Source organism: Aythya ferina (genome assembly GCF_964211825.1).
Source record: "Aythya ferina genome assembly, contig: HAP1_SCAFFOLD_139, whole genome shotgun sequence".
Taxonomy (NCBI): domain Eukaryota; kingdom Metazoa; phylum Chordata; class Aves; order Anseriformes; family Anatidae; genus Aythya; species Aythya ferina.
In genome coordinates, this window is record NW_028181386.1 from 300161 (window position 1) to 327557 (window position 27397).

General features: G+C 46.7%; 3 protein-coding genes across 4 annotated transcripts; all 3 read left to right on the top strand.

Annotated features, from left to right (window-relative positions):
- The first annotated feature begins 4433 nt into the window (after positions 1-4433).
- Positions 4434-11492, top strand: LOC311428789 (zinc finger CCCH domain-containing protein 11A-like). 2 transcript variants are annotated; one of them, XM_084540072.1, is made up of 5 exons: positions 4434-7818; positions 9123-9175; positions 9560-9737; positions 9937-10056; positions 10836-11492. In XM_084540072.1, exons 3-5 carry the CDS (start codon positions 9684-9686, stop codon positions 10989-10991), a joined length of 330 nt encoding a protein of 109 aa, XP_084396198.1. In that variant the 5' UTR covers positions 4434-7818; positions 9123-9175; positions 9560-9683; the 3' UTR covers positions 10992-11492. The 2 variants fall into 2 exon arrangements, with proteins under 2 accessions (XP_084396198.1, XP_084396197.1); XM_084540071.1 differs by lacking the exon at positions 4434-7818 and having other exon boundaries at positions 8836-9737.
- A 3754-nt stretch (positions 11493-15246) lies between these two features.
- Positions 15247-19591, top strand: LOC311428790 (zinc finger CCCH domain-containing protein 11A-like). Its single transcript, XM_084540073.1, has 6 exons — positions 15247-15818; positions 16042-16118; positions 16828-17020; positions 17661-17830; positions 18245-18306; positions 18851-19591. Exons 1-6 carry the CDS (start codon positions 15317-15319, stop codon positions 19116-19118), a joined length of 1272 nt encoding a protein of 423 aa, XP_084396199.1. The 5' UTR covers positions 15247-15316; the 3' UTR covers positions 19119-19591.
- A 644-nt stretch (positions 19592-20235) lies between these two features.
- On the top strand, positions 20236-21566 carry LOC311428791 (uncharacterized protein; the record flags this gene model as incomplete). Its single annotated transcript, XM_084540074.1, has 3 exons — positions 20236-20607; positions 20790-20816; positions 21240-21566. 3 exons carry the CDS (start codon positions 20236-20238, stop codon positions 21552-21554), a joined length of 714 nt encoding a protein of 237 aa, XP_084396200.1. The 3' UTR covers positions 21555-21566.
- Positions 21567-27397: the final 5831 nt, after the last annotated feature.

Genomic DNA, 27397 nt, shown 5'->3' on the forward strand with positions numbered 1-27397 from the left:
TCTGATGGAGCGATGCTCTGAAGGCTTAAATGTAAAGCTTCTTCCTTCCTCCGCCCTTGGCACAACTCGATGTTGGGCACATTGTGAAGCTTCGGTGTTCTGATTTCTCGGACAGTTGATAGCCAAATCCTGGAGTTACTATGTCAACTCTTGACTTTTACTCGTGTATGCCATTGTTTTGACTGTACCCGTGTCAGATGATGAAGCTGTAGGGGTGGGAGGGAGCAGAATCGTTGTTCCAGTGTGTTGTGGACCAAACTTGCTGCCAGGAATGGGGGTGGGGGTCAGCCCACCCAGCCTTCCTTTCAATTATCAGGGAGGATCAAATGGTGAAAAGCAGCAGCTCTGCCATGCGGCTCCACTACCCCCACTCCCTTCTCTTGTGCTATACCAAAGTTCCCCCAGGCTTTGGTTGGTGCTTTTTGCCTGTGTGAGGACTCCGGGGCGAGCAGTCGGGACTCTGCCGCAGTCACAGGGTCGATGAAGGGTTGTTTAAGTGCCTCTTGGTTTTAAAAGTTGCTCCCCTGAGCTGCTGGCTCTGCTGCCTGCTACAGCAAATGTTCGGGTGCCATCAGCATCGCACTTGGGCGTGGGCACTGACCCTGCGGAGGACAGAGCTGAGATTCGGGTGTATTGTGTACCCTGCCACCAGCCATCGTTTTTTTTCCCCTAGCAGATCAATTTTGAATTATTTTCCGAACTTTTCGCGGCACGGTAGGCACTTCCCGCTATGATTTGTGAAGCTGTGGGGGCCCTCAGGCATTTGCTGCTGGCAGAGGAAAAGCGCTTGTCGAATTTGTTGTAAATACTTAATGTTTGGACAAAACCACGCGTCTCTGTGTGTGTGTGTGTGTGTGCTGTGACGCCCCGGCCCCACCAGGGAAAACCTCCGCCGACGAAACTGCTGCTGGAGCTCACGCAGGCCTTCATCGTGCCGAAGGACTTCACGGGGACTTCTGCCGGCTCAGAAATGGGGGAGAAAGAGCAAACTCAGGAGGAGGAGAGCTCAGAGACTGCGCCCACCTGCCCTCGCTTTCCCTTCACCCCAAGAAGCCCTGTTCTACCATCAGCCTTCGCCTCTTCTGCCTGCGGTGCTGGGAGCGGGAGCGGCGAGGCGGCAGCAGCCATGGCGTACCGCGGGCAGGGCCAGAAGGTGCAGAAGGTGATGGTGCAGCCCATCGTATCCTTCCTGCGGCTGGGGGGTGCCGGGGAGGTGGGTGGGGGGCGGCTCGGACCTCAGGGGGCTCGGCCCGGGCCTTGAGGCCTTGTCGCGGGGCCCTGAGGCCTCGCTGTGGGGTTTGGGGCCTTGTCCCGAGCCCGGAACTGTCGTCCCCGTGCTGAGCCCTTAACGCAGCGCCCCAGAACCTCATCTTCCGCTACCTGCAGAACGTGAGTACCGCGGGGAGGGGGCGGGGATGGGGATTTGGGGAGTGTGGGGGGAGTGGGGAGGGTCTGGGGATTCCCCTCGGTGAGTTTTCGGCTCCTGGCTGTGTCCCGGGACGGGTTTGTGGGGGATGGAGAGCTGTGCGGTGTGCTGGTGGGCACAAGGAGCCCGGCATTTCCCCCTCGTGTAGCCGGGCGTGCAGGGGTGTTCCCTTGTGACTGGAAACGTGTTCTTCACCAAACGTGTAGTATTCACCCGATGGTATAACGCTCAAATGTCAGATTGCACATTGGAACTGCCCCTGAGAGTTGCTCCTCGGAGCGTTTGGGAGCTGTCGTGGCTGTGGCTAGCAGGTATTTCTGAACACATGAGAGAACAAAAGTGCTCAGTGTTTGTGGCCCGACTTACTCTCCTCCTTCGTTCTGCAGAGGTCGAGGATCCAGGTGTGGCTCTATGAGCAGGTGAACATGCGGATAGAAGGCTGCATCATCGTGAGTATCCGCACGTCCCCATGTTACATCTTTCATTTTGCCTCATTCACAATCGTGTTTTTTGGTCAAGAAAAGTTATCACAAGGAAAAAGAGATTTGTACTTCTCTGCCTTTCCCCTCGCCCTGCCCTTCCCTCCCGCTCCTGAGCTCTTCGTCAGGCCTTGCTGGGCCCTCTGTCCGGCTGTCTGTCCGTCCATCCGAACCTCTGGCCATCTGTCCCACCACCCTGCCCCGTCCCTGCCCTCTCCCTAAGGAAGCAAAGAGTCCCCGGTCTGCCTTCATGGGGGGGTTGGGGGGGGGGGGAGGGAGAGGGGAGGTTCTGCTGAGAAAAAAATGAAAGATTTCCCCCTTAACGGGCGCCTTGCTAGTTCTTTCGAGTTCCAACCTTCTGCCTTCCTTCCGTAGCAGTGCCTCTAAGGGGTGCGCTGTAAGGCAGCCCTCATCTGGCGCGTTGCTCCTCCGTTCCCCCAAGGAACTGCCTTCAGGATCTGACTAACTCTGGATGCACCCGGTTGTCGCCTTAATTTCTCCTTTAGCTTGCTGAAAACAAGCCGGTTGGGTGACCTTTTGCGTTTCTCGCTTAAAATTTGGATCGAGGAGGTCTGTGTTTCCTTACGCTGATGTCCACGCTGAAGGTGCAGAAGGGTTCCGTGCTGTTGCTTGGGTCAGCCTTGTTGCCAGGTTTGGAATGTTTAGCCTACCGGTGCTTCGGTGCTGTTGGGCTGCACTCAGAGTGTGAGCTCTGGGCGTTATTTCTCAAATACTGCGTTATTTGAGCGTACAGACCCGAGATATTCTGCGGAGAGGTGATTTAAGGCACGTCAGAACCACCGCTGCGGCGTGTGCCAGCGTCGGACGCCCGTTCGAGTGATCGGGCGGAGCAGGTGAATTGAATTTGGTGCTGGGTGGCGAGGTGGTGTTGGGGGAAGAGCTAGGCTAAGGAGAGCTTCCTCTTGCTCTGCCCCTTCCCATCTCAAATGGCCGCTTCCTGGGGAGATGGGTTCGTTGGGAGGTTAACTACAACGTTACAGTGGGGATGAGGAATCACCTTTAGTCCCGTAGGTATTTGCTGCCAGGCCGCAGCGTTGATTTCAGAAATTGTATTTAAAAAAGGGAAAAGAAAGGAAAGATGTATTCTTTAACATACTCTCTTTTCTCGGAGAGTAGATGGAGGAGCTTCAGCCGTGCCCTTCCTCCGGAAACGATTCCCAGTGTCTGCTCAGACACTGAGGAGGAAAATGGAGGAGAGCCACCCGATAGAAATAAAGGAAAGAAGGGGTCATGGATTAAGGGAAAAGCACTACTTAAAAAATTGGTGCTCTCTAAAAACGGGTTAAGGGTTTGGGACCTGCAGGTGCTGCCTACACCTGTGTGCGTTGCAGTCGTGCCTGTTGCCACTGAGCAAAACGGGGAGAGCTGCTTTGTCGAACGCGGCGTGTTAAAGCACGTGCCACTGCCTGGAAGAAAAGCACGGACTTCCCTCGTGTGGGCCTTCTTCCCTAGCGATCTGTGGTTTACCTGATGGTTTCCCATAAGCTGAGAATGTTTAAAAGAAAAAAAAAAAAAAACAAAAATCAAAAACCAACACCAACGTTGAGAGTGGTGAAGCAGATCCTCACGTGGGGACTCAGAATCAGCGGTGACATCACCATGCGAAGCATTGTGTGTGCTTCGGGTTGGGGCTGCTGCGAGCCTCGCAGCGGGGAGGGAGAGCGGATCCGGGGTGCCTCTGTGTCAGCCCTCTGCCCTGGTGGCTTTGTGAGCACTGAGAGTTTGACTCCTGTGTTCCCAGCTTTCGCTTCCGCACCTGCGGTGTGGCAGAGCCAGCGAGCTGCTTGCTCAGCTGGAGGAGGAAGAGGAGTGACCTCAACATTGCCGAGGTAAAGCACAATTATTGAAAAGATTTGGCAAAGATGTGGGTTGTACCAGCGCGGCTGCTGCAGCTGCAGCAGATCCTGGAGCATTGGAGAAGATAGAGAGGGTTTTCTTCATGAAAAGAATGCTGTTAAAAGTGTTTTCATGCCAGAAATTAGGATAAACGCCTCTGTTGTTTGACATCCTCTATTGAGCTGGCACATTGGCATTACAGCGTACCTGGCACGCTGTTTGTATTAAAAAAAAAAGGTATTTTATTCAGGGCAGGCCAGAAACCTGCCTTGGCACTTGCACATCGCAGCAATGCTTACAGACCCTGCATCCTGGCTGCCAGGCCAGGATCTAAATCCGATGGTGCTGTTGGTAAACTGAAGCTCAGGAAGCGCTTCTGGGTTTTTTTGTCCTTCCATGTGAATTTTTACCCTGTGAAGATGGTGTATTAAGCTATTTTCGTAACAACAAATAGGTTTAAAAGCAGTTTCAGTTTAACATCTACACGCTTGGGTGTTATTAACAGAGCTTTGTATACTGAGCTGGTGCTTGGTAGGAGAAAAAACATCAATCTTACCTGGGAAACCTGGACCCCCTCAGCTACATACTGCTATGAGGAAACTCAGATGTAAGAACACACTTAAATAACACCTCACCAGAGCTGTTGTGCTCCTGACCACCAAAGGCACCTTTTTTCCAACACCGTCGTACTGGAAGTTGATGCAGCTGGTTCCATCCGTAACGTGTGACTGTACAGTGCTGTAAAAGAACTATTTTTTCACAGCTTTGGAGAAAGTGAAGCAGAGAAAACCACGCATAACCACTGATACCTGGACCCCAAACTGCCACAGGCTGACGGTGATGCCCACTGGATATCTCCTGATACCCTGCTGCCTTCTGACTGCTCCAGCAGAAGTCCTGTTTTAATTAGCCAGCAGGTCCCTCTGAGGGAGGGACTTTGCTAAAACTCCTGCCGTAGGAAGTATCCTACGGGAGCCAAGTTGCTAAACTGATGTGTGGTTTTCCCTTAACCCCCTCACCCCTGACTTTCCAGCTCCTGACAGCACTGCCAACGTGTGCAGTGTCACCGTGTGCCATCTAGGTGCCAGCTGCCATGGTTTATATATTGTAAAATTAGTGATTTGGGACTCGTGAGCACTGAGGAGAGGCTAGCAATTGCTTAAGAGCTTTCCTTGTGTCGCTCTGGGGCAGGGAGATGGGTGAAACATCTTAGGCTTGAAAGTGATTCCCTGCAGAGTGACGTGCTCAGATCTGCACAACAGATCTGTCGTTTTGGTCACCTTATTAGATCCCTGCTTGAGAGGTTGCTTGCAAGAATCGATTCCTCTTCACCTTGATGTGTCAAGCTAAAGACAAATCTGTGCCGAAGCACTGTTTGATCAGACGAGTGCCTCAGTTCAGGATTGTTCTTTGACAGCTACAGAAACAGCAGGACGATCAGCGCCTTCAGGAACAGATGAATTTGATCTTGAGGCTGTCGTAAAACAGGTCCCTGAAGTCTGAAGACTGTTCAAATAGTTTGGGCCAGCAAGGAGCAGCTGTACGTGGCGGCTGCGGTAACTCGGGGCTCCGAGTCTCAGAGAGCGTGGTGAAAGGTGACCCCCAGCTGGCTGCTGGAGGAAGCTGAGGCAGCGTTCAGCTCTAACCTTTGCCTTCTTGGCTGGCATCTTTGCACTCCTGCTGTCAGTGGGTGTTGAGTGTCCTTCCCGGCAGCCTCAGAACGTGCCCTCAGATGTAGGCAGCATTTAGCAGCTAGAATTCCCTCAAATAGAAAGAGTACAAATGATGCGTTTTCTGCTTTTGCTTTGGAACTCTTAGCTTGAGGTTTTCCTGCAGGCCATGAGGTTTCTTGCAGCAGCAGGGATGAGTTGTGTTAGCAAGAGGCTGTTCTGTGCTTCGACTGTGGGAAGATGAATGGTTACGTGTGCACCGTTAAATATAACTTGACACCTAGCACACCGCACTTGCAGCCTGTGGGGTGCTTTAACAAGCAGGTAAATCAGCAGAGGCTGTTTTGCAGCCGGGGTGATGCTGGGTGATTAAAAAGCAGGGGCAGAACAAGGAGTTTCTAGTGTTTGTTCTTGCTTGTCATCCGACTCTCCACTTCCACTGTTCTTTAAAAAAAACAAAAACAAACAAACAAACAAATAAAAAAAAAAAAACAAGCAAGGGGTAAGCATCTTAATATCTTTATTATAAATGGAAGGCACAAAAGAGGCCAGCAACAGAGACTGTCCAAGAGAAATGCTTTGTGCTTTATAAACAAACAAGGAAGTACCCTTAGGTGGGTGTGATAATCCTCCTCTAATGCGTTTTTGGGGTGCAAAAATAGATTTGTTCCTTTCTTGCTCTTCTCTGCAGGACAAAGGCAGAATAGGCACTGCAAAGTTAGACCAGGGAGGTCAGTTTGTTCCGTACTGAGAAAGACAAGCCTGTAAAACAAACTAGACAGATTTTCTTTGTACTATTCATCTTCCTTCAGCAAAGGCAAAGCTTATGACACTTGTTGGTGTGTATTTCCAGACCCCCAGCTACTGGCACTGTAGCGCATCTCTAATTCTTTGGTACAAAAGGTTCAAAATCTCTTAATGCAAAAATTTTACCAGCACCCTGGAGCAAAAAAAAAAGAAATCTAAAACCCTTACCAACTTCTATTACAGACCTGCTGAGTGCACCAGAGTTACTCATTTTTATTCAGGCTTTCAGGGGCAACTTCAGTTGGTTTAGCGCTTGGATTGCTATGTTGGCAGATGTCAGTTTAAAAAAAAAAAAAGCTTTTGAGGTCCTTTTTAAAATGAGACTGCTTTTTTGGAATTTGGAATACTGCAAGGTATCGTTGGTTTTGCTTTCTTCCCATTCCTTAGACCAGATCCATTCAGATTCTGAACAGCGTTCCCGGTGTGTTCAGGAAAATGGAAGGCAACAAGCAAAATGATGAGCTCCTTGGGCAGTCAAAAGAGCTAAATCTGGAGAGTGTTTTGAGTCAAACTTCCATGCTAAGGAGCACCAGTAATTGTTAGAAGTAGCTGCAGAGGAACCTGCATGGCACTGGGTGTGTTTCTGAAGGTGCTAAAGGTCCGAAGTGACGATTCCTACCCATACTAAAGAAGAGAAGGAAACCTTGCACTTAACTACTGTTTTTATTCCCTTTGTCCAGCAGTCAAAAGCAGTAACTAATATGAGAACCCAACTTTTCCTCTCTTTATTTTAGATTTGGGAAAATTCCCTGCCAAAACAATATTTCCTGGAAAATTCACTAGTGTTTGTGTGAGTAAAAGCTTCCAACCTTTTATTATTAATTTGTAAGAACTATTTCATCCACTTTTGTCCAGAAGAGTCAGAAATAATTTGCACAGAAATGTGCAGCGTTTTAATGAAAGGATTCAGAATCACTCTGAATTGAACTTTATCTGGTCTGGTTGCAGGTTTTGTGACATTTAGTGTCTTTAAAAAAAAAAAAAAATCAAAATTTCTGACTTCATATCAGAAAAAAAGAAAAAAAAATGCTTGTGGCGAAATAAAATCTGTTGCAGCTCTGCTCATCGAAAACTCATTGGCTGTTAAATTGGACCTAAGTCGTCTTCTCTAACCTTTCATGATCCTGCAGCAATGGCTGATGATGGATATATGGATTAGGGAACAGCACGTGATGGCAAACCTGTGGTATTTGCTACTGTACTGGGTCTGGCTGGAATGTTTACTTTCCCTGCAGCAGCCCATACAGTGCCGTACTCTGTACTTGTAGCTGGAACAGCAGTGTTATCACACCAGTGTTGTGTGTACTGCTGAGCAGCAGTGGCACAGCATTGGGCCTTTCTCTAACCCTCCTAGGGGGTGGGCAAAAAGGTGAGGAGAGAAACATCACTAGGGCAGCTGACCTAAACCAATCAAAGGGATATTCCATACCATGTGATGTCCCACTCAGCAATAAAAGGTGGAAACAGGAAGAAGAGGGGAGGGGTGGGCTCTCGTTGGGAAAACGTCGGTCCTCCTCTCGAACACCGGCTGCGTGCGTTGAGGCCTTGCTTCAAGGACGTGGTCAATCATGGCTCATTTGTGGGAAGTAGAGAGTAATTTCTTTCCTCTGCACTTCCATATAGCCTTCATTTATTTTGTTTGTTTGTTTTCCTCCCTTCTTTTTATTTTTCCTTTTCCCCTTTCCCTTTTTATTTCCCCTTAGTTAAATTGTTTAGTTCATGGTAGTCTTTATTTAATTATTATAATTTTTTCCCTTTAATTAAATTATCCTTATCTCAACCCGTGAGTTGTTCTTTGCTTTACTTCTCCCCCTCCTCATCTAAAGGAGGGGGAGTGAGAGAGCGGTTGTGGGGTTTAGCTGCCCAGCACGGTAAAACCACCACAGCTACAGCGCAGAAAGAAAAACCAAATTGCTTCCAAAAAATCAAAGTAATTCAAAATCCTTGGTATCATGCAGCCGTGCCACTGGCAAAGTGAGCATTCCCCTGCCTCTCAAAGCTTGCTGTACCCTTGATCTGCTGTCTTGCTGCTGTTAATTGATTGCAACTCTACATGTCTGATCAGGGCTACGAGTTGTTCTCGATATGGAGATCATACAACATCTACTGTGCACGCTTGTGTGTATAGATATGTTTATCCTGTATGCATGTACATCCGTATGCATATTTGTGTGCTGGCCCCCAGATCCCTCATGTTACAAAGCATCGGCCTCGAAGGCATACTCATCAAAATCTTTTGCAGAGCCTCCATTTTTTTCTAGTTCCCTCAAAATGAGAGAATTTTTACGCGCTCTCTGTGTCGAAAAGGCAAAAATTCTGATTTTCAGTGTCGCTCTCGCTAACTTTCTCTCACTCCCTCCTCGTGTGTGTATAAACACAGATGTGTGTATGCGTATGCACATCTGTGGATTTAGATGCACTGGTATGTTTTTTGCTGTACAGGTAATAAAGACGGGGAAAGGTTTTTGTGTTTTCTTAATAGGTGAAGAAATCTTGAAGACCAGAGATTGGAACATGCTGAATTTTAAATTAAAAAAAAAAAAAGAAAAAAAAAGTTAAATTGTCCGGCTGTGGAAGATGGAGCCTCATTTTTGCAGCCACTTTGAATCACGAGTTCATCTCTAAATGCGCTGTTTTTTTTTGTTTGTTTTTGTTTTGTTTTGGTTTTTGTTTTTTATTTTTTTGAAGAGCTAACTAACCGTGGCTGCATCCAGTCTGAGAGAGCATTCAAATGGACTTGCTTCCTCTCTTAGTTATAAGCTGTTTAAAAGCGCATCCTATGTTTGAATTGTGGATGAGAGGTTCCCTTGGCAAAGTGAGGAGGAAAATTCTTCCTACCCCTTTATTATTAATTCACGGATTCAGTCTTGGTTCGGCCTACAGGAGCAGTTAACTGGAAGCCTTTGAAGATCGATAACTTTGCTGAGGTTGTCCAGGTAGGTGAAATCGAAGACCCACAGGGCCTGGAACGTGCTGTTTAATGCGTCCTAACTGTGTTCTAGAGAAGTTATTTGTAGCCATAGTTGATTATTGACTTGCATGTATCATCAGGTGGTTTTTTAAGGAGTGACTCCGTTTTCAGGCTTCCAGATGTGCTCCAGGTCATATTATTGAGGATGTGGAAGAGAACGCTTGCTGACAAAGCTCCTGGCAGCTTTACAGAACTTTAATATTTAGTTAGTTCATGTAACAGCTGATTTCAAGGCTTTGCTCTCTTTGAGAGACTGATAACTTGATTTGATTAACTGAAGAAAGCTGGAAAAATGTTTGTTCCTCATTATTTTTCACTTGTTACTTTCTTTCGGGTTACTTTTAAAAAGAAGATTTCACTGATCACAAGCCAGTAGAAGACTTTCAGCCCAAGCAAGGGTGAAGACAGCTCTCTCCAAGAGCAGAGGAAGTCCCTGTGGAGAGAACCCGAGCTTGTTAGCAGAACTCGTCGGCATGTCTAAACAAGGAGACGATTGCTACTTCTATTTCTATTCTACCTGTAGCAAGGTATGGCTGGCTTTCCTTTGCTTTGCTTTTTTCTCCTCTTTTTTCAGGAAGGAGTAGATTAGGAGGAGGAAGCACACTGGTCTTTGGTTAACTTGAGAACCAGATAGATTGTGAATTCAGTTGTAGCACCATTAGGCAGCAGCATGGCCATTTTTGAGGCTGTACTCTATTTTCCTTGTTGGTTTCCTTTTGGTTCCAGGGAGACAAATGTGCCTACCGCCACTGCGAAGCTGCTCTGGGCAATGAGACGGTCTGCAAGCTGTGGCAGGAGGGTCGTTGTTTCAGGAATGTCTGCCGATTCAGACACATGGAAATTGACGTGAGTGCCTAACAATGTGTTCTCAAAATAAATCCACAAAAGCATTTTTCAGTGCCGTAGGTGTACTGATTGCGCTTTTGCAGGATAGATTTGTTTGCTTCAAAATCATACTGGTTTCTGTTACCAAGAGAGGGGGTGGGAGGAAGCAGAGGGAAATAAAATCAATGCCTTAGGTATGTCTTAGCAAGATATTTGTTTATTTTTTTTTATTAGATGCTGACAGTTTTCTCAAGAGATGCAGAATAGCTGTTAAATAGACTGCTAAAACGTGCTGGAGCAGGGGGGTAATAAACAGGCTGTTCTATCCTCATGGGAGCAGGCTTGATAATGAACTATCAGGTGTCTTCTGACCCACAGTCCTTCAGATAACGCTGTTGTAGCTGCCTGGGGTAGGAAGTGGGGAAAGTTAAAGGTGCAGCAGAACTAAGTCTCCAAGAAGTAGTTCTAGACAGGGTTAACCTAGGCAATTTCAGATGTTCTTTTTCCCTCTGAATAATCCTAGTATAATCCTAGGTGTATTAGTTTAAGCCACCCTCAAGTGATGTCTGAGAGTGCCTGTCTTCTCAAACTGAGTGATGACCAAACTAAATGTGCATAGTGGTTACAGCTTATGCAAACTTTGTGAATATGCCCAGAAATACTACACTTAACTGAGAAACTGACCTTTGGAATGCTGTTTCAGCACTGTGTTGTGACAGCTGTCACGATCTGGAGCTGTGCATCTCTTTGCAAGCCTCAGGTGCATGTTATCACGAGCTTTTCTTTCTTTCTGTCTTCAGAAAAAGCGCAGTGAGATTCCTTGCTACTGGGAGAAGCAGCCGGGAGGCTGTCAGAAAGCCAACTGTGCTTTTCATCATGCAAAGGGACGTTACATCGATGGACAATTCTTACCACCAAGCAAGAGTGAGTTTAGGTCCTTTTTCTTTAAGCGCTGAAGAATTAATTTTGAGTATTACTTAGTGGGTGCCAATCCTGTAGGGGGCGTCAGGTAACTGTTCATTTGTGAGGGCAGGAAAAGGTCTGCAGTCATAGGTGTACTGCACCGAGTGTACTGCTGGTGTTTGTTTTCTGCTTTCGTGCTCAGCTTCTCTTTGCTTTGTGTGATGTTTGCCTTGCAGTTTGCTTCCTGTTGTTTCCGCTTTTGCTGGGTGGTAGGGAGATGTGTTGTTGTTGGAAGGGAAATCATTGTTCACGGTGTAAGCAGTGATGGGATGGGCAAAAGGAGATGCTGAATTCGTTGTCTGTGCGGGTTATCTGCCTTTGCTACCATCTCTTTGCATTGTGGTCAAAGTTTTAAACTGCCATATTACCGATGATCCTCCTCTTCCTCTAGCTACACTGCCAAGTCCGCCTGAGTGCGCGGACGATGATCTGAAAGTGGCTCAGATGTCACTGCAGCAAAACAAACTTTCTGTCCAGTCAAATCCCTCTCCACAGCTAAGGGGGTGACGAAAGTGGAAAACTCTGAAAATGTCCCAAGCCCTACACACCCTCCAGTGTTAATCAATGCTGCAGATGATGATGAAGATGATGATGGTGAGCATGTTTTGGTTCTTGGAAGGAATTTGTGCTGTAAATGATTGTGTAAATCTTTGTTTCTTGAAGGAATTTGTGCTGTAAATGAATGTGTTAAATCTTTGGTTCTTGAAGGAATTTGTGCTGTAAATGAATGTGTTAAATCTTTGGTTCTTGAAGGAATTTGTGCTGTAAATGAATGTGTTAAATCTTTGGTTCTTGGAAGGAATCTGTGCTGTAAATGAGTGTATAAATCACAGATGACCTGAGGTCTGACTAGCGATAGGGCAGGCAGTCTGGCCAGGTCCCTGGTGGCTTTGTCTGGCAGTCAGTGGACAGAAGCTGAAACGTTGGAGGAAAGCTTAGAACCACTCCTGGCTTTAGCTGGTCTTTTGTGTAAAGTTCTATGTGAAACTAGGAAGGAAATTTCTTTTTTCTGTCTGAAGAGCAATGTGTTGTGTAGTAGTTAAAGCTGCAGAGAGAATCTAGAGTCCTAGATGTTTTGTCCTAGTGTATTCTACTTAGGAGTTCATCAGGTCAGTGTAGCTGTTTAAAAACAATCAAACAAACAAACAAACAAACAAAACAAAACAGCAACAAAGTTTTTTATATGAACCATGGGCTGAAGTGTCACTGCATGAGCTACGTAATCATGACCAACCTGGTCTATGCATAACTGAATCGATTTTTCCCCTTCAGACCAACTTTCTGAGGAAGGAGAAGAAACTAAAACTCCCGTCCAGCATCCAGCTGCGGAAGGCAAAAATGGATTACGGGTGATTTCCACTCGGAAAGGCAGTTCTATTACTACTAAACAAGGTATGCCAGCACCTTAGTAGGATAAATCAGAAGAACTTGACAGTTAAGTCAAAAGCAGCGTGGTGTAAAAACACAACAAAATGTAGGGGTGCTGAATGGAGTCGGTTATTTCCATGATCTCATTTCTGCCATTAATACCATCATGTGCCCATTGGGTCAGAAAGGTGAACTCCTTTTCTTTACTTTTGGAGAACAAAACAGGGCCACAGCATGGAGTTTAAATGGCTGCACGTGCAGCCTTGCAACCACTGCTGATAAGCCATATCTAACGATAGAGGGATCTAATATTGTGTAAATGGATTAAAATTAAAACTACATTTTGAACCCTGAAGGATGAAAGGAGGGGCAAAATGCCATTGGTTCTATGGCTCTTTCACTTGTGAGGAGTGTTGACAGGCTTTATTCGAAATACTTCAGAAAGTTCCTGAGCGCTAAGAAGCCTGAGGACCTGTGGTCCTCAGTGAGTGCCTCTAAGCCTGTCTCATGAACTGTTTCCTGTTTTCAGAGGGCAATCTGAATTTTGGAATAAAAACACTTGAGGAAATCAAATGGCAGAAGATGAAGGAAAAAAATAAGAGACACGGTGGTGAGTTAATATTGCCTACTTTCTTATCCTGTTCACGGCAGGTGATGGTGACTGGGAGCTGCTTGAGGGACAGACTTCCATTTTTAGCTGGGGGCATAAAGCAACCTGATTCTCAGCCAGCTGGTATTCTAAATGGGAGTCCAAAGGGCAACCAGAGGCAAATTAGTCACCTCTCTTCTTTACATGCTCTGCTTGCTGTATTTTTGACAGTAACAAATCATTTAAAGTTTTTTGTTCTTTGTGATAGTTTTTTACGTTGGGTAAACTTCCTTATGTTTTGGTTGCTCTGAACAGAAGGTTCTTCAAGATCTTCTCTTCGTCCCGTTGATTCTATGATTTTTCCTGCTCCAGAAGAGGAAAATGTCCGGACAGTGGTGAGAACTGTGACAGTGTCTTCCAAGAAAGGTAATAATGAATGCTTTTGTTTTGATTTCATTACTCCTAAACTGGAGGGTTAAGCAATAATTAAAACAATTCACCCATGTTAGCCTTCTGGTGCTGCCTTCTGTTCAAAACGTGCTTTTATGCTTAAAGTCCCTGGTTGTACTGGAAAGATTTGGTGCTCAGGTTAAGTGCAGTGGCAGGAGAAAAAAAAAAGTGTCAGTATGCCAATAGGGGGGTAACTGAAAAACAGAAGAGTAACGAGAAGAGCGAGCTGTAGAAGCCAGTGCTATATAAGAAGCAATTTCTGAAGCATTAAAGAGGCGTACAGTGGCAGGTGTGGACACAGTATGACAGGAGTTTGTGTATAAATTGTTTAGAGCTGTGCAAATGCCTTTTAAAGGGAAAAAAGTGTGGAAGTACTTTTACTTGTAGACATTCACCTTAGAAAGGAATATTTCTCAGCATTTGCACCTAAGAATATTCTGCTTGCTTATGCAGCTTTGTTCTGCACAAAGTATAGGTGTCAAGCAGACTCAGATTCACTCTCTACTATCTCAGCTGGAATTTGAAGCAAGCACTGAGACTATTAATATTTTTTTCCATGTTAATTATAGTTAAAATATGAGTTTGTGTGGTCTAGCTGTCAAAACAGTGTCTGACTAGGGTTTTTTGGACATGGGCTAACAGGATAATATTTCTGTTGGCTACTGGTTTCTGTGAAATAGAAAAAAAAATTCCCTTTTGTTTTAGGGGAGGAACCTGTGGTTCGAGTAGATCTTGCTGATAGACAAGGAAAACGGAAAGCCTCCGCGGGTGAGAACTTTTTACGAGCTGTTACGTAGGTGCTGCCTTCTATATATGACTGCATTAAAGAGTATTTGTGATGTATGAAGGGAAAATACATTGCAGTGGAGATCTGTGTTGACGGCAGAAATGGAAAAAAAAAAAAAAAAATCATTTAGCAGCTGAAAGGCAATTCTATGAAAATATGCTTGAAAAAGAGAAGCTTATTGTTGACTGTTCTCAAACCTTCCTGCAAAGAAAAGTTCTTACAATATTCCTTGTTTTCTCTGAAGATGATGTAGGCAGCCTTCCAGTGAAGCGCAGCCTTGCTGAAAGGCTGGGGAAGAAGGTAGAGGCTCCGGGAAATGCTGACAAAGCACCCAAGAGAGAGACAGGTACTAAACGGGCATCTGGATTGGATTCCTGGGTTTCGTATTTAGTCTTTCTGTTTGTCCTTTTCCAGTGATGTTTCTTTTTGCATGTTGGCTGAGGTCGTAATCACTGGGATTCAAAGCTACCTTTCCTGTCTTGTTTTGAAATGTGAACCTGAAGTTGACATTATGCAGCCTCCCTAATTCGTTCTTTTTCTGTTTTGCAGTTCGAGTTCCCAAGTCTCTGAAGGACAGGCTGGGATTACCTCCTAAACAGACCAGTACTGAGAGAGGTAACAGCTAGATCTTAAATATGCTTTCTCCTCCGTCCTTTCCACGAACTTGGACTGCTTTCATACATCCCTACAAACTAATTTAAACGAAAACAAAGAACTGACGCCTCTTGGTTGAGTGCTGAAGCTCTTCTGACAGCCACTATCAGAACTCTGTCTCTAGGTGTGTGTTTATTTTCTACTTGTGCCTTGTCGAGGTTTTTAGCTGCTTCTGTGAACCGTTACGTACAATTAGAATAGAACCACTGCCAGGAGCAGGAATTTGAAATGCAGTCTGAAAAAGTAATAAAGTAAAGCAGCATTTCTGTGTAGCAGTTCTCTCTGGATAGGGCTGGTCTTCAAAATACAAGTGGCTCAGAGGAGGAGGAGAATGTTGTTCTAAGGATATTGTTCTAAGATGCATTATTGGGAACGCTCAAGATGAGTTTTCCTTAGTGCTCTGACAAATTTTGGAGACTTAAAATATTGCTGGACTCTCTTTAAATGTTGGTGCTTCTCCTCATTTCTTGATGATGACAGGGAAGGCTGCTAAGCCGATGGGAGAGATCCATGTGAAAACACTGGAGGAAATCCGTCGTGAGAAAGCTCTTCAGAGACGCGAACCTCAAGCCAAAGCCGAGGCTGAAGGGCACGGTAAAACTGAAGATTCCAGCGCAGGGGCAAGAGCTGCTCGTGCAGGTCGCATGCAAACTTTCTCTGAAGCCTTGTCTGAAAAAAAGAATAATCGCTTGGTAGAAGAGAAGAAAAAAGCAGGAGAATGCCATAGCAAGAGCAAAATTCAGGGTGAGTCCAAGAAGCAGCTCGCTCTGTCCGGGCCCAGCAAAGGGCAGGCGAAGGAGCCGGCAGGAAAAGTCAAGCCAGAAGGAGAAGTGCGTGTTAAAACCTTGGAAGAAATAAAGCGTGAGAAAGCTCTGCGGATGCAGCAGAGTGAAGGAGATGTGCCAGCTCCCTCAGCACAACCCGGACCTGCCCCAGCAGAGCAGAAATCTTTATGGAGCACAAAACTAACAGGTAATAAGATGCTTTAATGCCTGCCCCAGTGAGGTGCTTCCCATATTGAGCAAGTTCAGTTTGCTCAGGATCTGCTTCATGGATAAATGCTGAATGGCTTGCACATTGTAGCCTTTCTCTCTCTCTCTCATGGGACACAAGGAAATAAATGCACAAAGGAAACAAGTACCCAGCTTTCTTTATTTCTGCCGTTGACAACACTTTTTTTTGTCTTTTTTTAAAGCACCTGAAAAAGAAGAAAAGAAGGCAGTGGAATTGAACCGGCCTTTTCCTAAACTTTCCTCTGGACCTGATGTACAGGTGAGTCCTCTGTGAAGACACACATACATTCGTACAATTTCTGATAATTCTGACAAGTTTTGTTACTCACCGTGTGCCACCCTCTTGAGTGTGTTCTTACCCTTCAGCAGCTGGTAGGAGCTGCAGTGCAGTCTAAATCCTATCGCCAGCAGCATTTCCAGACAACTCTGTAATCCTCAAACTTGGAATCAGTCTGTTTATACCACAGCAAGAAAGAAACCCTGTTAGCACCAGCTGAAATCTACACAGTTAACGTGGAGGGAATTCTTTTTGTTCTTACTGACTTGATCTGTCAGACATGAAGGATTTAATACAGAAGGCCAGAGTTCTGTGTTCAAGGAAATCAATCTGTCAGTGGATACTGTATAGGGGAACTTGTATGACTTTCTGCTGCTTAAAAAGAATGTGATAAATAGATGTACAGCAGAACACCCTAGCTGTTTAAAGAAGCTTGCCATAGTGGATATTGCAGATATGTGAGACTGCGTCCATAGTAAAGCATGGCTCTTGTTACAGGCAGAATTTTATGGGAAAAAAACCAAACAAACAAACAAACAAAAAAACCAACAGTAACCTGAACGAGATTAATATGCTGTTCCACATCAAGACCATTTTGGAGGGATTGCTGATCAGATTTTCTTAACGAAATCTCCACGGATTTTATTTATTTTTTTTGTCCTACTCATGCACTACTTTTCTTTCCTTCTAGCCCACTCAGCAGAGTGGAACTCGTAAATGTCCAGAGAAGAGCTTTGAAGAGAGACGGTGGGAGAAGTGGCAGCAGAGAGAACAACAAGAGAAGCTTCGGCAGGAGGAAGCTGCTGTCAAATCTACTGCTGGCTTCTTTAATACTGAACCAGCAGGGAAAGTGGCAGCTCAATTTCAGGGCCAGGAAGCTAAAAGTAAGTGTTGAAGGTTAAGAGTTACTTAGGTTGTCTTCTGAAATACAGACAGAAGATGACAATTCTCATGCTGTAACTCTGGCTGGGTGCATTTTGCCACGCAGTGCTACGAAGCGAAGGGTGTACTTTCTTTTTCTTAGTTTGTTTCTTTTCCTGCCAGCCAGATGTTAGGTAAGGAACGGGAGACTAGAAAATGACACTACAAATGTGGACTTTGTAGAACAACTTAACTGTGGGACATCACTGCAAGGGAGAGGAAGCTGGTACAAGAGTTGCATACACTCTTGTCCTACTATAACTGCTGCTTTTTCCTTTCCTAGCGGGAGCGGGACTTTAAATATAAAAGCTGTCTATATTTGTGAACCTAGCTTGCACTTAGGATTGCTATGTGTCTGAGGTTTCCCTTGTCCTGGATTATTATTTACTGTAGCTCTTCGGTTTCTTTGTTCCTTTGTATGGCTTGTTGGTAGACAGAGTTTACTATGTGGAAAAGATTCCTGAGAATCCAGGCAATGGCGGTGTAATTGTGCTGGCCAAATGCATTTAAGTGTGTAGAAGGACTGTGGAAATGATTAAGAGAACCTGGATTTTTCCTGAGGCAGAGCAAGACTGTATCAGTTCTCTCTTCCTTTTACTCTAGCCAACTTTATGACATCTGCGAAGCCTTCGCGTGGGAAAGTCACTTTCCCCAAGAAGAAGGCACTGAAACGTAAGGCACCTGGGAGTTACCCGTCTGCCATAGCAGCTGTGGAACTACAGACTGCCTTTGATGCTGACATGATGGGACCTCCAGCCAGAAAAGCAGCCATGGTAAGGCCAGGGGCTAATGCAGCGATGGATCCCTTGTTAAATTTCTACCCTCCTCTATTTGAAAAGGTGGAAAACTCAAACGTTCTGCAGGCCTTCTGTTTCCTTAGAAATCCAGTAGCTGTCTCCAGGATGCTTGTAGAACCCTTCTGTATTTATGAGATGAATGGCACTCTTTAACCGGTACTCTGATGCTGTGATTTCTCTGGTGTGGGGGATTTTGTCCATTAATGCCATGTTCTTAAAAGACACCAGATCGTGAGTAACCTCCAGGTGAATGTGAACTTTCTTCAGGAGCACCTTGGTTTTGTATTTTGGCCACGGCTCCGCAATGCCAGAGGAGAAGCAGTGTGGAGGAAAAAGCTATTAAGGAATCTTTTACCCATGTGTCATAAATACTGTTTTGCTGCTTTCTAGGGTGTTTCAGACGTGCCGGAGCACGTCCCAGCCATCAGACTTGAAGAAAATCCCCCAAACAGGTGACAACCCCAACTTGTTCTTTTTCTTAATCAGTGTATATCCCCAGGGAAACATAAGTTCTGTCACATGTGGGAAAAAATGAGGGTTCTGAGATAATTGAAGCCAAAATCCATCAAAGGAATAAGTCACCTGAAACCACTTTCTAGCAGCTAGCAGGATTGCTTAATTAGGCTTTCTTGAAATGCTGCAAGTCAGCACAGCTTTCCGGTGACTTCTTGGGTTGTCTGAATACCTGAACGAGGATGAGGTGAAGTTCTACTTCCTCGTGAGGTGATAGATGATGAGTAGTGTCCTCTGCCTTTTGGTCCTCAAGAATGCCACCTCAACTCCAGGTGCCCTGGCTTCACAGATAAACCCCCAGACTGAAAAATGTACCTGGTAACACATCGGGCTCTAAATGTAGCCCTGGGTTGATTGATAACAATCCCTGTGTAAGATTGAAGCATAGGAGGGCTTGCCTACAGTTTTAAGAGCCGGTTTGCAGGAAAAGGATTTCCCGTTAAGAAATGGCATATCCTGATTGTTCTTTCTTGCTCTCCCAAGACCTGAAGTGCGTCTTGGAAGCCCGGAAAGATTTGAGGAGCAGATGGAGATGGATCTCGAGACCTCGACCTCAGCTTCTTCCCAGCCAGAAGAGGCACGGACACGCTGGCTGAGTTCCACAGGGAACGTGCCCTTATCTGCGGATGAAGATTTTGAGAAGCTACTTTGGGAAATCTCAGGAGGCAGACTGGAAGCCGAAATCGACTTAGACCCAGGGAAGGACGAGGATGACCTCCTCCTTGAACTCTCCGAGATGATTGACAGTTGAACTGCGTAGTCCTAGGGTATAATTAAAAAAAAAAAAAAAATTAAAACTGTTCTTCTTGTTGGATACCCCGAGGTGATCCTTTTTCTAACTGAGGCTTTGCAATGAGACTTAAAGCACAGTCCGAAGTGGTAGAAATTGGCAGGATCTGCCCTCAGTTGTCCTAAATTTCCCTGCTGGTCAGAGTTAAGGTCTTGTGCATCCATTCTGTAACTATAGGTGGTTACCTTCGATATCGAGAGGACAAAGCACTTCTTTTGGCACAGAAAGATCTCCATTGGCACGCCATGGTGGCTGCAAATCGATCTTCTGATGGAGCGATGCTCTGAAGGCTTAAATGTAAAGCTTCTTCCTTCCTCCGCCCTTGGCACAACTCGATGTTGGGCACATTGTGAAGCTTCGGTGTTCTGATTTCTCGGACAGTTGATAGCCAAATCCTGGAGTTACTATGTCAACTCTTGACTTTTACTCGTGTATGCCATTGTTTTGACTGTACCCGTGTCAGATGATGAAGCTGTAGGGGTGGGAGGGAGCAGAATCGTTGTTCCAGTGTGTTGTGGACCAAACTTGCTGCCAGGAATGGGGGTGGGGGTCAGCCCACCCAGCCTTCCTTTCAATTATCAGGGAGGATCAAATGGTGAAAAGCAGCAGCTCTGCCATGCGGCTCCACTACCCCCACTCCCTTCTCTTGTGCTATACCAAAGTTCCCCCAGGCTTTGGTTGGTGCTTTTTGCCTGTGTGAGGACTCCGGGGCGAGCAGTCGGGACTCTGCCGCAGTCACAGGGTCGATGAAGGGTTGTTTAAGTGCCTCTTGGTTTTAAAAGTTGCTCCCCTGAGCTGCTGGCTCTGCTGCCTGCTACAGCAAATGTTCGGGTGCCATCAGCATCGCACTTGGGCGTGGGCACTGACCCTGCGGAGGACAGAGCTGAGATTCGGGTGTATTGTGTACCCTGCCACCAGCCATCGTTTTTTTTCCCCTAGCAGATCAATTTTGAATTATTTTCCGAACTTTTCGCGGCACGGTAGGCACTTCCCGCTATGATTTGTGAAGCTGTGGGGGCCCTCAGGCATTTGCTGCTGGCAGAGGAAAAGCGCTTGTCGAATTTGTTGTAAATACTTAATGTTTGGACAAAACCACGCGTCTCTGTGTGTGTGTGTGTGTGTGTGTGCTGTGACGCCCCGGCCCCACCAGGGAAAACCTCCGCCGACGAAACTGCTGCTGGAGCTCACGCAGGCCTTCATCGTGCCGAAGGACTTCACGGGGACTTCTGGCGGCTCAGAAATGGGGGAGAAAAAGCAAACTCAGGAGGAGGAGAGCTCAGAGACTGCGCCCACCTGCCCTCGCTTTCCCTTCACCCCAAGAAGCCCTGTTCTACCATCAGCCTTCGCCTCTTCTGCCTGCGGTGCTGGGAGCGGGAGCGGCGAGGCGGCAGCAGCCATGGCGTACCGCGGGCAGGGCCAGAAGGTGCAGAAGGTGATGGTGCAGCCCATCGTATCCTTCCTGCGGCTGGGGGGTGCCGGGGAGGTGGGTGGGGGGCGGCTCGGACCTCAGGGGGCTCGGCCCGGGCCTTGAGGCCTTGTCGCGGGGCCCTGAGGCCTCGCTGTGGGGTTTGGGGCCTTGTCCCGAGCCCGGAACTGTCGTCCCCGTGCTGAGCCCTTAACGCAGCGCCCCAGAACCTCATCTTCCGCTACCTGCAGAACGTGAGTACCGCGGGGAGGGGGCGGGGATGGGGATTTGGGGAGTGTGGGGGGAGTGGGGAGGGTCTGGGGATTCCCCTCGGTGAGTTTTCGGCTCCTGGCTGTGTCCCGGGACGGGTTTGTGGGGGATGGAGAGCTGTGCGGTGTGCTGGTGGGCACAAGGAGCCCGGCATTTCCCCCTCGTGTAGCCGGGCGTGCAGGGGTGTTCCCTTGTGACTGGAAACGTGTTCTTCACCAAACGTGTAGTATTCACCCGATGGTATAACGCTCAAATGTCAGATTGCACATTGGAACTGCCCCTGAGAGTTGCTCCTCGGAGCGTTTGGGAGCTGTCGTGGCTGTGGCTAGCAGGTATTTCTGAACACATGAGAGAACAAAAGTGCTCAGTGTTTGTGGCCCGACTTACTCTCCTCCTTCGTTCTGCAGAGGTCGAGGATCCAGGTGTGGCTCTATGAGCAGGTGAACATGCGGATAGAAGGCTGCATCATCGTGAGTATCCGCACGTCCCCATGTTACATCTTTCATTTTGCCTCATTCACAATCGTGTTTTTTGGTCAAGAAAAGTTATCACAAGGAAAAAGAGATTTGTACTTCTCTGCCTTTCCCCTCGCCCTGCCCTTCCCTCCCGCTCCTGAGCCCTTCGTCAGGCCTTGCTGGGCCCTCTGTCCGGCTGTCTGTCCGTCCATCCGAACCTCTGGCCATCTGTCCCACCACCCTGCCCCGTCCCTGCCCTCTCCCTAAGGAAGCAAAGAGTCCCCGGTCTGCCTTCATGGGGGGGTTGGGGGGGGGGGGGAGGGAGAGGGGAGGTTCTGCTGATAAAAAAATGAAAGATTTCCCCCTTAACGGGCGCCTTGCGAGTTCTTTCGAGTTCCAACCTTCTGCCTTCCTTCCGTAGCAGTGCCTCTAAGGGGTGCGCTGTAAGGCAGCCCTCATCTGGCGCGTTGCTCCTCCGTTCCCCCAAGGAACTGCCTTCAGGATCTGACTAACTCTGGATGCACCCGGTTGTCGCCTTAATTTCTCCTTTAGCTTGCTGAAAACAAGCCGGTTGGGTGACCTTTTGCGTTTCTCGCTTAAAATTTGGATCGAGGAGGTCTGTGTTTCCTTATGCTGATGTCCACGCTGAAGGTGCAGAAGGGTTCCATGCTGTTGCTTGGGTCAGCCTTATTGCCAGGTTTGGAATGTTTAGCCTACCGGTGCTTCGGTGCTGTTGGGCTGCACTCAGAGTGTGAGCTCTGGGCGTTATTTCTCAAATACTGCGTTATTTGAGCGTACAGACCCGAGATATTCTGCGGAGAGGTGATTTAAGGCACGTCAGAACCACCGCTGCGGCGTGTGCCAGCGTCGGACGCCCGTTCGAGTGATCGGGCGGAGCAGGTGAATTGAATTTGGTGCTGGGTGGCGAGGTGGTGTTGGGGGAAGAGCTAGGCTAAGGAGAGCTTCCTCTTGCTCTGCCCCTTCCCATCTCAAATGGCCGCTTCCTGGGGAGATGGGTTCGTTGGGAGGTTAACTACAACGTTACAGTGAGGATGAGGAATCACCTTTAGTCCCGTAGGTATTTGCTGCCAGGCCGCAGCGTTGATTTCAGAAATTGTATTTAAAAAACCGAAAAGAAAGGAAAGATGTATTCTTTAACATACTCTCTTTTCTCGGAGAGTAGATGGAGGAGCTTCAGCCGTGCCCTTCCTCCGGAAACGATTCCCAGTGTCTGCTCAGACACTGAGGAGGAAAATGGAGGAGAGCCACCCGATAGAAATAAAGGAAAGAAGGGGTCATGGATTAAGGGAAAAGCACTACTTAAAAAATTGGTGCTCTCTAAAAACGGGTTAAGGGTTTGGGACCTGCAGGTGTTGCCTACACCTGTGTGCGTTGCAGTCGTGCCTGTTGCCACTGAGCAAAACGGGGAGAGCTGCTTTGTCGAACGCGGCGTGTTAAAGCACGTGCCACTGCCTGGAAGAAAAGCACGGACTTCCCTCGTGTGGGCCTTCTTCCCTAGCGATCTGTGGTTTACCTGATGGTTTCCCATAAGCTGAGAATGTTTAAAAGAAAAAAAAAAAAAACAAAAATCAAAAACCAACACCAACGTTGAGAGTGGTGAAGCAGATCCTCACGTGGGGACTCAGAATCAGCGGTGACATCACCATGCGAAGCATTGTGTGTGCTTCGGGTTGGGGCTGCTGCGAGCCTCGCAGCGGGGAGGGAGAGCGGATCCGGGGTGCCTCTGTGTCAGCCCTCTGCCCTGGTGGCTTTGTGAGCACTGAGAGTTTGACTCCTGTGTTCCCAGCTTTCGCTTCCGCACCTGCGGTGTGGCAGAGCCAGCGAGCTGCTTGCTCAGCTGGAGGAGGAAGAGGAGTGACCTCAACATTGCCGAGGTAAAGCACAATTATTGAAAAGATTTGGCAAAGATGTGGGTTGTACCAGCGCGGCTCCTGCAGGTGCAGCAGATCCTGGAGCATTGGAGAAGATAGAGAGGGTTTTCTTCATGAAAAGAATGCTGTTAAAAGTGTTTTCATGCCAGAAATTAGGATAAACGCCTCTGTTGTTTGACATCCTCTATTGAGCTGGCACATTGGCATTACAGCGTACCTGGCACGCTGTTTGTATTAAAAAAAAAAGGTATTTTATTCAGGGCAGGCCAGAAACCTGCCTTGGCACTTGCACATCGCAGCAATGCTTACAGACCCTGCATCCTGGCTGCCAGGCCAGGATCTAAATCCGATGGTGCTGTTGGTAAACTGAAGCTCAGGAAGCGCTTCTGGGTTTTTTTGTCCTTCCATGTGAATTTTTACCCTGTGAAGATGGTGTATTAAGCTATTTTCGTAACAACAAATAGGTTTAAAAGCAGTTTCAGTTTAACATCTACACGCTTGGGTGTTATTAACAGAGCTTTGTATACTGAGCTGGTGCTTGGTAGGAGAAAAAACATCAATCTTACCTGGGAAACCTGGACCCCCTCAGCTACATACTGCTATGAGGAAACTCAGATGTAAGAACACACTTAAATAACACCTCACCAGAGCTGTTGTGCTCCTGACCACCAAAGGCACCTTTTTTCCAACACCGTCGTACTGGAAGTTGATGCAGCTGGTTCCATCCGTAACGTGTGACTGTACAGTGCTGTAAAAGAACTATTTTTTCACAGCTTTGGAGAAAGTGAAGCAGAGAAAACCACGCATAACCACTGATACCTGGACCCCAAACTGCCACAGGCTGACGGTGATGCCCACTGGATATCTCCTGATACCCTGCTGCCTTCTGACTGCTCCAGCAGAAGTCCTGTTTTAATTAGCCAGCAGGTCCCTCTGAGGGAGGGACTTTGCTAAAACTCCTGCCGTAGGAAGTATCCTACGGGAGCCAAGTTGCTAAACTGATGTGTGGTTTTCCCTTAACCCCCTCACCCCTGACTTTCCAGCTCCTGACAGCACTGCCAACGTGTGCAGTGTCACCGTGTGCCAACTAGGTGCCAGCTGCCATGGTTTATATATTGTAAAATTAGTGATTTGGGACTCGTGAGCACTGAGGAGAGGCTAGCAATTGCTTAAGAGCTTTCCTTGTGTCGCTCTGGGGCAGGGAGATGGGTGAAACATCTTAGGCTTGAAAGTGATTCCCTGCAGAGTGACGTGCTCAGATCTGCACAACAGATCTGTCGTTTTGGTCACCTTATTAGATCCCTGCTTGAGAGGTTGCTTGCAAGAATCGATTCCTCTTCACCTTGATGTGTCAAGCTAAAGACAAATCTGTGCCGAAGCACTGTTTGATCAGACGAGTGCCTCAGTTCAGGATTGTTCTTTGACAGCTACAGAAACAGCAGGACGATCAGCGCCTTCAGGAACAGATGAATTTGATCTTGAGGCTGTCGTAAAACAGGTCCCTGAAGTCTGAAGACTGTTCAAATAGTTTGGGCCAGCAAGGAGCAGCTGTACGTGGCGGCTGCGGTAACTCGGGGCTCCGAGTCTCAGAGAGCGTGGTGAAAGGTGACCCCCAGCTGGCTGCTGGAGGAAGCTGAGGCAGCGTTCAGCTCTAACCTTTGCCTTCTTGGCTGGCATCTTTGCACTCCTGCTGTCAGTGGGTGTTGAGTGTCCTTCCCGGCAGCCTCAGAACGTGCCCTCAGATGTAGGCAGCATTTAGCAGCTAGAATTCCCTCAAATAGAAAGAGTACAAATGATGCGTTTTCTGCTTTTGCTTTGGAACTCTTAGCTTGAGGTTTTCCTGCAGGCCATGAGGTTTCTTGCAGCAGCAGGGATGAGTTGTGTTAGCAAGAGGCTGTTCTGTGCTTCGACTGTGGGAAGATGAATGGTTACGTGTGCACCGTTAAATATAACTTGACACCTAGCACACCGCACTTGCAGCCTGTGGGGTGCTTTAACAAGCAGGTAAATCAGCAGAGGCTGTTTTGCAGCCGGGGTGATGCTGGGTGATTAAAAAGCAGGGGCAGAACAAGGAGTTTCTAGTGTTTGTTCTTGCTTGTCATCCGACTCTCCACTTCCACTGTTCTTTAAAAAAAAACAAAAACAAACAAACAAACAAATAAAAAAAAAAAAAAACAAGCAAGGGGTAAGCATCTTAATATCTTTATTATAAATGGAAGGCACAAAAGAGGCCAGCAACAGAGACTGTCCAAGAGAAATGCTTTGTGCTTTATAAACAAACAAGGAAGTACCCTTAGGTGGGTGTGATAATCCTCCTCTAATGCGTTTTTGGGGTGCAAAAATAGATTTGTTCCTTTCTTGCTCTTCTCTGCAGGACAAAGGCAGAATAGGCACTGCAAAGTTAGACCAGGGAGGTCAGTTTGTTCCGTACTGAGAAAGACAAGCCTGTAAAACAAACTAGACAGATTTTCTTTGTACTATTCATCTTCCTTCAGCAAAGGCAAAGCTTATGACACTTGTTGGTGTGTATTTCCAGACCCCCAGCTACTGGCACTGTAGCGCATCTCTAATTCTTTGGTACAAAAGGTTCAAAATCTCTTAATGCAAAAATTTTACCAGCACCCTGGAGCAAAAAAAAAAGAAATCTAAAACCCTTACCAACTTCTATTACAGACCTGCTGAGTGCACCAGAGTTACTCATTTTTATTCAGGCTTTCAGGGGCAACTTCAGTTGGTTTAGCGCTTGGATTGCTATGTTGGCAGATGTCAGTTTAAAAAAAAAAAAAGCTTTTGAGGTCCTTTTTAAAATGAGACTGCTTTTTTGGAATTTGGAATACTGCAAGGTATCGTTGGTTTTGCTTTCTTCCCATTCCTTAGACCAGATCCATTCAGATTCTGAACAGCGTTCCCGGTGTGTTCAGGAAAATGGAAGGCAACAAGCAAAATGATGAGCTCCTTGGGCAGTCAAAAGAGCTAAATCTGGAGAGTGTTTTGAGTCAAACTTCCATGCTAAGGAGCACCAGTAATTGTTAGAAGTAGCTGCAGAGGAACCTGCATGGCACTGGGTGTATTTCTGAAGGTGCTAAAGGTCCGAAGTGACGATTCCTATCCATACTAAAGAAGAGAAGGAAACCTTGCACTTAACTACTGTTTTTATTCCCTTTGTCCAGCAGTCAAAAGCAGTAACTAATATGAGAACCCAACTTTTCCTCTCTTTATTTTAGATTTGGGAAAATTCCCTGCCAAAACAATATTTCCTGGAAAATTCACTAGTGTTTGTGTGAGTAAAAGCTTCCAACCTTTTATTATTAATTTGTAAGAACTATTTCATCCACTTTTGTCCAGAAGAGTCAGAAATAATTTGCACAGAAATGTGCAGCGTTTTAATGAAAGGATTCAGAATCACTCTGAATTGAACTTTATCTGGTCTGGTTGCAGGTTTTGTGACATTTAGTGTCTTTAAAAAAAAAAAAAAATCAAAATTTCTGACTTCATATCAGAAAAAAAGAAAAAAAAATGCTTGTGGCGAAATAAAATCTGTTGCAGCTCTGCTCATCGAAAACTCATTGGCTGTTAAATTGGACCTAAGTCGTCTTCTCTAACCTTTCATGATCCTGCAGCAATGGCTGATGATGGATATATGGATTAGGGAACAGCACGTGATGGCAAACCTGTGGTATTTGCTACTGTACTGGGTTTGGCTGGAATGTTTACTTTCCCTGCAGCAGCCCATACAGTGCCGTACTCTGTACTTGTAGCAGGAACAGCAGTGTTATCACACCAGTGTTGTGTGTACTGCTGAGCAGCAGTGGCACAGCATTGGGCCTTTCTCTAACCCTCCTAGGGGGTGGGCAAAAAGGTGAGGAGAGAAACATCACTAGGGCAGCTGACCTAAACCAATCAAAGGGATATTCCATACCATGTGATGTCCCACTCAGCAATAAAAGGTGGAAACAGGAAGAAGAGGGGAGGGGTGGGCTCTCGTTGGGAAAACGTCGGTCCTCCTCTCGAACACCGGCTGCGTGCGTTGAGGCCTTGCTTCAAGGACGTGGTCAATCATGGCTCATTTGTGGGAAGTAGAGAGTAATTTCTTTCCTCTGCACTTCCATATAGCCTTCATTTATTTTGTTTGTTTGTTTTCCTCCCTTCTTTTTATTTTTCCTTTTCCCCTTTCCCTTTTTATTTCCCCTTAGTTAAATTGTTTAGTTCATGGTAGTC

What these genes read in the sequence shown, in the direction of transcription:
- LOC311428789 (XM_084540072.1), top strand. Translation starts at nt 9,684, where the DNA reads ATGTCTAAACAAGGAGACGATTGCTACTTCTATTTCTATTCTACCTGT. An exon ending in TCTATTCTACCTGTAGCAAG is followed by an intron (nt 9,738 to 9,936) that starts GTATGGCTGGCT and finishes TTTTGGTTCCAG; the next exon opens with GGAGACAAATGTGCCTACCG. An exon ending in TCAGACACATGGAAATTGAC is followed by an intron (nt 10,057 to 10,835) that starts GTGAGTGCCTAA and finishes TTCTGTCTTCAG; the next exon opens with AAAAAGCGCAGTGAGATTCC.
- LOC311428790 (XM_084540073.1), top strand. Translation starts at nt 15,317, where the DNA reads ATGATGACAGGGAAGGCTGCTAAGCCGATGGGAGAGATCCATGTGAAA. An exon ending in ATGGAGCACAAAACTAACAG is followed by an intron (nt 15,819 to 16,041) that starts GTAATAAGATGC and finishes CTTTTTTTAAAG; the next exon opens with CACCTGAAAAAGAAGAAAAG. An exon ending in CAGCCAGAAAAGCAGCCATG is followed by an intron (nt 17,831 to 18,244) that starts GTAAGGCCAGGG and finishes GCTGCTTTCTAG; the next exon opens with GGTGTTTCAGACGTGCCGGA.